The sequence below is a fragment of the Etheostoma cragini genome, chromosome 21, assembly GCF_013103735.1.
Source record: "Etheostoma cragini isolate CJK2018 chromosome 21, CSU_Ecrag_1.0, whole genome shotgun sequence".
Classification (NCBI taxonomy): domain Eukaryota; kingdom Metazoa; phylum Chordata; class Actinopteri; order Perciformes; family Percidae; genus Etheostoma; species Etheostoma cragini.
In genome coordinates, this window is record NC_048427.1 from 1134004 (window position 1) to 1143190 (window position 9187).

Consider the following 9187-nt stretch of genomic DNA (forward strand, 5'->3'; position numbering starts at 1 on the left):
GGGGGTGTATACTTATGCCCCTGTATTTTAACATAGAGGGGTGTATACTTATGCCCCTGTATTTTAACATAGGGGGGTTTATACTTATGCCCCTGTATTTTAAGAAAGAACATTTATTTAATTATTATACATTATTCATTCACAAAGAAAAAAGATTTTCCTAATTTTTTTTTTTAATAAAAGCATTTAGATCAATTTCCAAAAGATGTTTTAGATAAGATTTTTTTTATTCCTCTTTTTAATCAACTTTAGCGTGGGTGTGTAAACTAATGCAAGCCGCTGTATGTCATTAAATGAAAAAAATTCATAGGGGCCAATAAAGAAAGTGTGGCCATATTATAATTAATTTTAGGAGACAACATCACACATTATATTACACCAACTGCACCGGCGAGTCAGAGGGGGAAACCCGACCGCTGATATAACACAGGAGTCAATCCTCCATGACTCAAATGTATATTCTCTCTAAGAAGACATTTCCTTTTTCCCTCGGCGGCCTGAGCAATATACCAACAAATATTCTATATTTTGTTGTTAAATATGTCAGCCGATTTTCCGCTTAAGAGAAAATATATTGAAGTTACAGACCCGAACTTGTACAACCCAACTAGGAAAACCTCTGTTCTGGCCGAGTCTAACTAACTTAACTGCAAACTTAATTATTATTAAATTAAGTTAAATTAAATTAAATTATTATTATTATTGCTCCGTTAATTATCGGTCATTATTAGAGTAGAAAGTTACAACCAACCTAACCACATTAAGGCTCCCGCCTCACCATTTGTCAAAAACACCCGTTTCCAAAATGCAACCCGCTTATAAGAACATTTTAAAAGTTACTCCTGGCTTAAAGAAATAAAAGAAATATCAGATAAATCTCAAAAGTCTACAAAATATTCTCCTTTTTTTTCTTTTTACTGTTGTTTCTCTTACCTTAAACTCCTTAATGTCTATCCCCACCATCAAATAAAGAGTTCAGAGAAGAGATATTAAAAGAAAAGAGCATTATTAAACATTACGAGTAGCCCAGGCTGTAACAAAGTCACACAGAACGATGAAATGATGAGATGGGAGTGTGGTGACGGCCTATAAAGGCTGTTAGCACGCGACACTGACTGATCTGTAGACCTCGGAGCTACCCACGGTTTCCCCTGTGCCAACGGCCTGGTGCCAGTCGCACGCAACCCTGTGCAAGATGACTAAAATACCACACCTGCTTAGTCAAAGCTGCAGGTCTCTCGCTTTCAACTTCACTGTGGAGGAGTTAGTATTTCCTGATATCGTGACAAGTGCAGTATTCTGCTCAAAATGCACCCAGGTGTTTATAAGAATACAGGTTTCTTTAAAAAAAAAAAAAAAAAAGAATTAGTCCTAGCTGGTTCCACTGACATTTCAAACAAGATGAGAATGACTCATAATAATAATAAACACAATTTCTTTTAATTGTGCAGTCTATAGGTAAAGGTTATTTAGCCCAAACTGACACGTTATCCTGCACTTGCCTATGATACAGCTATATATTTCAGTTACACTGGATTACATGAAGTCTATATTTTTTTTTTTTTAAGATGCCACACTCAACAAATTATGAGACGCTAATTGGGAGCTGTAAAACATTTTGATACGTATTGCAATCAGCTTTTTAGACAATATTAATGTCTAAACCAAATTTAATGGTGATACACTTGATAGTTTTTGAGACTTTTTGCTAAAAACAGAGGAAAAGTCAGTGGATCACTAAAAGCTAAAAATATTCAGAAATGAATAGTGAGTCCAAAATGTAATATTATGTTCTATAAACTTAAAATGCATCTTATTTCATGCTGTACTACTTCTCTTTAACACTGTTAACACTGACAGGAGACCAAGTAAAATTATTCTTGCTGCAAGAGAGGCATCCGTGTCACCTCCGACACCTCTGAACGTCGAAAATCTTCCCCTGAGAGCTTTATTCTCTCTTTATTCAAAAAGTGAAGCAGGTTACGTTGTCAAATTGACGCCGTGGGAGTGGTTGCTGATTGGGTATTTGTGCTGAGCAGGTCACTCGTCTGCTTCTGCTCATGTGGGAGACACGTACTCATGTTTAAACACAGAAACTAAGGTACAACACACCAAAACTTACACACACAGAAACCCAGGCCTGAGTTTCCTGTGCTAGCTACGAAGGTTACAACCGTATGTAGTGGAGAAACACGTTAAGATAGAAGGACAGGCAGTAATGAATCAAATGAAAACACATTCAAACCGTATATGAACTCACATCACATCAACATAACTAGCACTTTAAACACAACAGGCTCTCTAAACCGGCACGATTGGTTCATTTACATTTTAGCATTCATTTAGCTTATTACTTATGCAGTTGCACATTTTGTCTTCCTATCTTGTATATATTTAAATATTTTATTCTTATATTTTATTCTTATTATTATTTCATGTATATTGTATGTATGTATATTTTGTGTGCTGCTGTAACACTGTAATTTCCCATTTTTTGGGATCAACAAATATCTATCTATCTATCTATCTATCTATCTATCTATATAACAAACACCTCTTTCATATGACAAAACATCTATCGATGACATTGATTTGGGAGTTGCAGCGATGGCTGCGCGTTTTAGTCACGGGGGGGAGTTTTAAAAACCTTCTCATTGCAAGGTGAATTATTCACTATTGTTCATTTTCTCTCCGTCAGCAATGGCTAACAGCACCGACGACAGCGACTACTCTGGTAACGAGAGCTTTACCGTTTCCATCTTGTGGAATACAAGTAACGCCACAGACTTCTTTGGTAACGCCACAGACTTCTTTGATTTCGACTCGGACTATTGTGAGCCTGGAGAGCAGGGGTTCACTATCAAAACCTTCCAGACTTGTGTTTTCTGCCTGATCTTTCTGCTTGGCGTGGTCGGAAACTGCCTCGTGATCGCCACCTTCGCGCTCTACCGCCGCCTCCGGCTTCGCTCCATGACCGACGTCTTCCTGCTGCACCTGGCGCTGGCCGACCTCCTCCTGCTCCTCACGCTGCCGCTGCAGGCCATCGACACCCACCTGGGCTGGGTCTTCTCCGTGTTCCTCTGCAAGGCCACGCGTGCCAGCTACGCCATCAACACCTACAGCGGGCTCCAACTGTTGGCCTGCATCAGCGTCGACCGCTACATGGTGGTGGCGCGCGCCCAGGAGATGCTCAGGCTGCGCAGTCGGATACTCACAGGCGGGAAAGTAGCCGCGGTGGGCGTGTGGCTCGTTGCGGTGCTCCTCAGCTTGCCTGAAATCCTCTACTCCGGGGTGTCCGGGCCCGACGGGGACGCATACTGCGGCATGCAAAAGAGCGGAACCGTCAAAATGGCCACCAATGGCGCCATCATCGCCGTCTTCTGCCTGTCCTTCTTCACCATGGTTACGTGCTACTCGTCGATCGCTCGGGTGTTGTGGGAGGGGAACGCACATCGGCGGGGGAAGCAGTGGCACCGCCAGCGGACCCTGAAGCTGATGATGGCTCTGGTGCTGGTTTTCCTGCTGTTCCAGCTGCCGTACACGGTGGTGCTGTCGCGTAAAATGGCGGGGCCGTTGTGCGCTCTGCTGTTGGAGTACGTCACCTGCACGCTGGCCTACACCCGCTGCTGCCTTAACCCCATCCTGTATGCCCTGGTGGGCGTGCGCTTCCGCAACGACGTGCTGCGGCTCATCCACGATTCAGGCTGCCAGCGGGGGCTCTGGGCGGTGCCACAGAGTCTCGGATTCACCTCCGTCTCAGTTTGCTCTCCAGCATCCCCCGAACCCAGCTACTCCAGCAACGAGACTGCGTTTCAGTTTCCAAGAACCACACATCATGATTCAAGGAGTAGACTATAAACTTGTTGTGCACTTTGTTTTTATAGATATTCTTTACAAAGAACAATCAACATCAAAAACATCAACAATTCTCAGGTCACATTATAAAGGAGACAAGTAAGATTCCGCACTCTGCTCTTGCTACAGCATCATTTATTGAAGATACTAAAATTTCGGCCTTTTTGGACCTTCGTCAAGAGTATCTTCGTCCTTTGTAAATTACTCTCAACAAAGGTCCAGAGAGGGCAACATGTTAACATCTTGAATAAATTGTGATGCTGAGCAGGATCCTCCTTTTTTTAGGCTTATATAGATATTCCCCAACAGTATACAAAATGATGAGGAAATTGACAATTAGAAGAGGTTGTAAAGATACATATATACCTGTCACAATTAGTTTAAATTCCTCTGTCAAAGCAATACAATATTTCCCCTGTATTATAAACCTCTACCTTGTTTATATTTTAGATTTTTTTTGCCTGCTTGTTCTTAGATATTATATAATATCTAAATGGGTTCAAATGCTTGCTTCCCCCCAAGTGACTCCCTTTAAAATGCATGTGTACCTACGCCATGTTTTCTGGTTCAGATACAGCAGATACATACGTCAAAAGAATGAACGGAGATGAAACCTTCTTATCGTGTTACCTTTGACCTCCAGTCCCTTGTCTAAGTGTCCTTGGGCAAGACTCTGAACCCTGAGTTGCCTCTGATGCTGCGCAGCCTCGGCCATTAGTGTGCAAATGGTGAATTCAGTTCACTTTTATTTATAGTATCAATTTGAAACGAGTCATCTCAAGACTCTTTACAGATAGAACCCACTCTATAATTAACAAGGACCCAACAATTCTAGTAATTCACAGCAGGACAAAGCAGGACATAGCAGGACACCACAGAGCGTAGCAGGACATAGCAGGACACAGCAGGACACCGCAGGACATAGTAGGACATAGCAGGACACAGCAGGACACCGCAGGACATAGTAGGACATAGCAGGACACAGCAGGACATAGTAGGACATAGCAGGACACCGCAGGACACAGCGGGACACCACAGAGCGTAGCAGGACATAGCAGGACACCGCAGGACATAGTAGGACATAGCAGGACATAGCAGGACACAGCAGGACATAGCAGGACATAGCAGGACACAGCAGGACATAGTAGGACATAGCAGGACACCGCAGGACACAGCAGGACACCACAGAGCGTAGTAGGACATAGCAGGACATAGCAGGAAACCGCTATGAAAGCGCTTTATTTTAACTTTAACAGACCATTTACTGTACATTTAAGCTTATTTGCAGTCATGGGTTTTAAGTCCTCGTTGCCATTTTCATTCATCACTCAAAACGTCTTGTACCCAGTATTAGTCACAGTGGTCACACTGTGTTTGTTAAGTCCAGTTTTCATTTCGCCATCAGGTGACAAAAAGCAGATGATCTGAGAGAGTCACAGATTTTCGTAACCCTAACCACATTAACGTCATGTGAAACATCAAGCCAGTGTGTTTTTATTTCCTCGTAAATACTTCCATGCTCTTTATTGTGGCTGTAAGCAGTCAAAACAGCATGGTGGGCCTGTGGCCTGGCAGCAAGAAGGTTCTGGGTTTGAATCCTGATCTTTCTGGGCCTTTCAGTGGGGAGTTTGTATGTCCTCCCCTCTGGGTTTCGTCTATGTGCTACGGTACACATCTAAAAACATGGACTGGGTTCTCCAGTCAGTGCCGTTGATCAAGGCTCAGGCTCAGCTCTGTAGTCGGTCCCCGGGCGCCTTGATTGGCTGCCCACTGCTTCCTTGAGCTACATGTATGTGGAATTGACAACAAAATACCTTTACCCTACCTTTTAGTAAACAACGGCCTAAACACTGCAACATGGAAAACACACACCATCAAATCACTATCAGATGTAGTTTCAATGATTTATTCCTCCACACGTAAAATAAAACTAGTGAAGAAGTTACCAAAACAAAACAAATGACCAAAGTAACTTCAACAGAAGGTGTTTGATCCCGGGCTCACCTCTCCGTCAAGCCCAAAAACAAACAAATACACCGTTACCACCTCCACCTAAACCCCAGGGAACACACCCAGCACCTACAATATCAGAGCATAATGTAAATATAAATAAATAGTGTAAATGAGACCATTAACACCATACAGGAGACATATATGTGGCTCTGATGGTAGTGGTGCTTTATGTCATGTTAAAGCCATTTGATTGCAGGCTGTGTTTCAGAGTCGGCTTCTTTTTTTAAATAAAGTTTGAGATTTCTTTTTTAAATATTGTTTTGACCTTGTGGCATCTGCTTGGCACTCATGTCCAGTTGATACGTAGTATATATTTTTTAAATAGTACTTGTTCAGCGTCTGCACTGTACTTAACCTCCGGGGTTTTCCTGCCATTATGTGAATGACTGACTGAGACTAAAAAAAACGTTTGTCTTAAAGCCTTTTGAGAGTTATTTATTTATTATCTGCTCTAGTTCCCAATGTTTAAGAGAGCCTTGGTAACAAAAAAGGTCCAAAATGATGGAAAAAGAAAGAAAAACTACCACAAAGGACCCAAACCGACTATAAAGAGACGCCAAATGACCACGTAGGCCCAAAACAACAACAAAAGGAAACACAAATGACTAAAAAGAGGAACACACACACACACATTGTGTAGGCAAAGTTGCTTCTTTTTTTTTACTGAAAACATCACATTTTCTTGAGGAAGGGCGTCTAACCCCCTCCGGCCAGGTGAAGCATCTTTCTCCAGCAGAGACATAGATTAGAGGAAGTCTAACTAAAGAAATTATGGTCATTTTCTTGCGTCCATTTTGCCTTTTGACCATAAAGACATAAATGAATGATTTAACCAGGTAGAGAAAACAACCATCTTGAACGGAAAGTATTAACCAAACACCACGGTGCTGTCAATGCATGTCCACCTTTGAGCTCCGCTGTTGAAATGAAAACCAAAAATGACATGAATGTGACATGAATGTGACATGAATGTGACATGAATGTGACATGAATGCAGAGCTCTCCTGTTGTAATGTGGTGTTTCGGCCACTAGATGGCGTTGTGCTGCTGTGATGACACAGACCATACAGAGCGGTTTTATGGCATCGTTGTTCCTTTCTATAATAATAATAATATATAAGAGTCTATTATACATAGTCTACTATACCAGCACGCACACATTAATGTGACTTATTTATTTGTTCAAATGAAAAACATGACTTAAAACATGACTTTTATGACCTCTGTTTGGTTGTTAGACAATGTACACTTAGAGTGGGCTGCAAGTAATCATTTATTTCTATTATATATATATATATATATATATATATATATATATATATATATATATATATATATATATATATATATATATATATATATATTATATTATATCTATTATGGCTTTTAATCTGCAAATAATTTTCTTGATCTTCTATGCAATACTGTATTGATACACAGACGCCAAGTATTCATCTATTATTATTCTTAGTATATATGTGTTGTTCAGTTTGTTTGCTTCACAATCCCATTTTGCAGCAATAAAATTGAAGTGAGATGAAAAACCATATATATGTTTCTTTTTAGATAAAACAGATGTTGCCAAAGTTTCCTTTTATATTTTTGCAATATGTTTAATATGCCCCCCCCCCAGTGGCTAGAGATGATGATAGGTGTAAACCCTGCCCTGGGTATCCTGCTCTGTCATAGAGAACATGAAATCTCAGATGGGCCGAGCTGAAATCTTGCCCCTTATGACGTCATAAGGGGACAGGTTGAACGAGCAAAGTGACAGATGGTCAACGCCACAGCCCCAGCCTCCACCACGCCCCCTTTTTAATTTAATTTATAGTACTACACATGGTTTTCATCAACAAATTCAATCAGATATATATGAACTCCCCATTTTCTTGTATCTGCTATTATAGAAAAGGCCTTTCCTGAATGCAGCGGAGTCACACAGCAGACAAAAGAGAACTAAAAAAAAGCAGGAAATCAACATCAGTAAGCAATAATCGCTCATGGTCCGTCACGGCATCGCACGTGGACTCGTCTACGTCCGCGTCACGGTGCATCGATGCAATGATTGATTTCAACACCCCTTAACCCTCCTGTTGTCTTCCCTTTGACCATGAAAAACCTTTTCCTCTTATCCCAACGTTTTTGTTGCTTTTATGAAGTTTTTGCATATTTTAGCATATTTTGACTTTTTGTTTTTTATGATTTAGCCGCTTTTTCAAACATTCTTCACACGTATTTCGACTTCCATTATTTCGGATATTTAAAAAAAACCTTTGAAAGCTGGTCTAAGTTGACCCAAAGACAACACTAGGGTTAAATGTTGTTGGTTCCTGAGTTTGGGTCGGATGGCATTCTCACCTGAACTGAACCTGAGCTCTAGTTTAACTGGAAGCCAGCGGAGTTCGAATGAGCTCTCACACCCGCACAAACCGACCTGGACTATCCAACGAGACGCTCTGGGGATCGGACAAACCGCCCAGGTGTGAACCACCACCCCCCTTAGATATTTCTCTATTTACAGACTCAAGGTCCAGAAAAAAAAAAAAACCTACACTCAACACATTACAAAACACAAACATAAATACATATAGACAAAAATATCACAAAAGATACATACAAACCTACCAATATTAAAACAGGTACAGGTGCGTGATCTAGTGATTCAGAGAGTTTTGAGGAATATCTGATATCCCTAAGAGCTGGATTGGTTATAGCATTTAATAAAATTGTCTTATTTGACTCGGTTAATCGGCATATTAATCTTTAATAAGATTCCTCAGGACAGCGTGGAAGGTGGGAACATCACACAGATGGCGAGCACTGGTCCATCTTCGACGCTTCATCCAAATTCTAAATGCATCCTTACATGCCGCCTCCATCTTGTTTATCTTTGCTTCACTGTGGCTGTAAACGGTGGAGGACAGTATGCTCTGAAAAGAGATATTTTAACTTCTTCAGAACACATGAAATTTGATTAGAAATGTGTTACAATGGAGGTCAGTCATGGACCGGGTACCGGTTCCAAGGTACACCACGCTTTGGAATAGTCACAGTTTAAAAAAACACTAAACTTTCCTGCATTATGAGCTATTTTTTTGGAGTCTTCAAGGACAAAAAAGTGCCGTTAAGAAATCAATCTCTCGGCCACTCTGCAGTGTATTTAAAAATACATTGTGTTCAATAGAGAGACATGGGTGTTTTTGACCCAGACATGTCAAAATAATACATTGTCAAGCTGTAATTGCACTGTAATACTGTTCAAATCATATACCGACCCATGCCTAATTGCAGATATTTGTACTTGTCTTGTGGTAGTTTT

The 9187-nt window shown here is 40.9% G+C and overlaps 1 protein-coding gene across 1 annotated transcript; it reads left to right on the forward strand.

Moving 5' to 3' along the window:
• The first annotated feature begins 2574 nt into the window (after positions 1 to 2574).
• ccr10 (chemokine (C-C motif) receptor 10) lies at positions 2575 to 4175 on the forward strand. Its single transcript, XM_034861406.1, has one exon. It carries the CDS (start codon positions 2701 to 2703, stop codon positions 3856 to 3858), a length of 1158 nt encoding a protein of 385 aa, XP_034717297.1. The 5' UTR covers positions 2575 to 2700; the 3' UTR covers positions 3859 to 4175.
• Positions 4176 to 9187: the final 5012 nt, after the last annotated feature.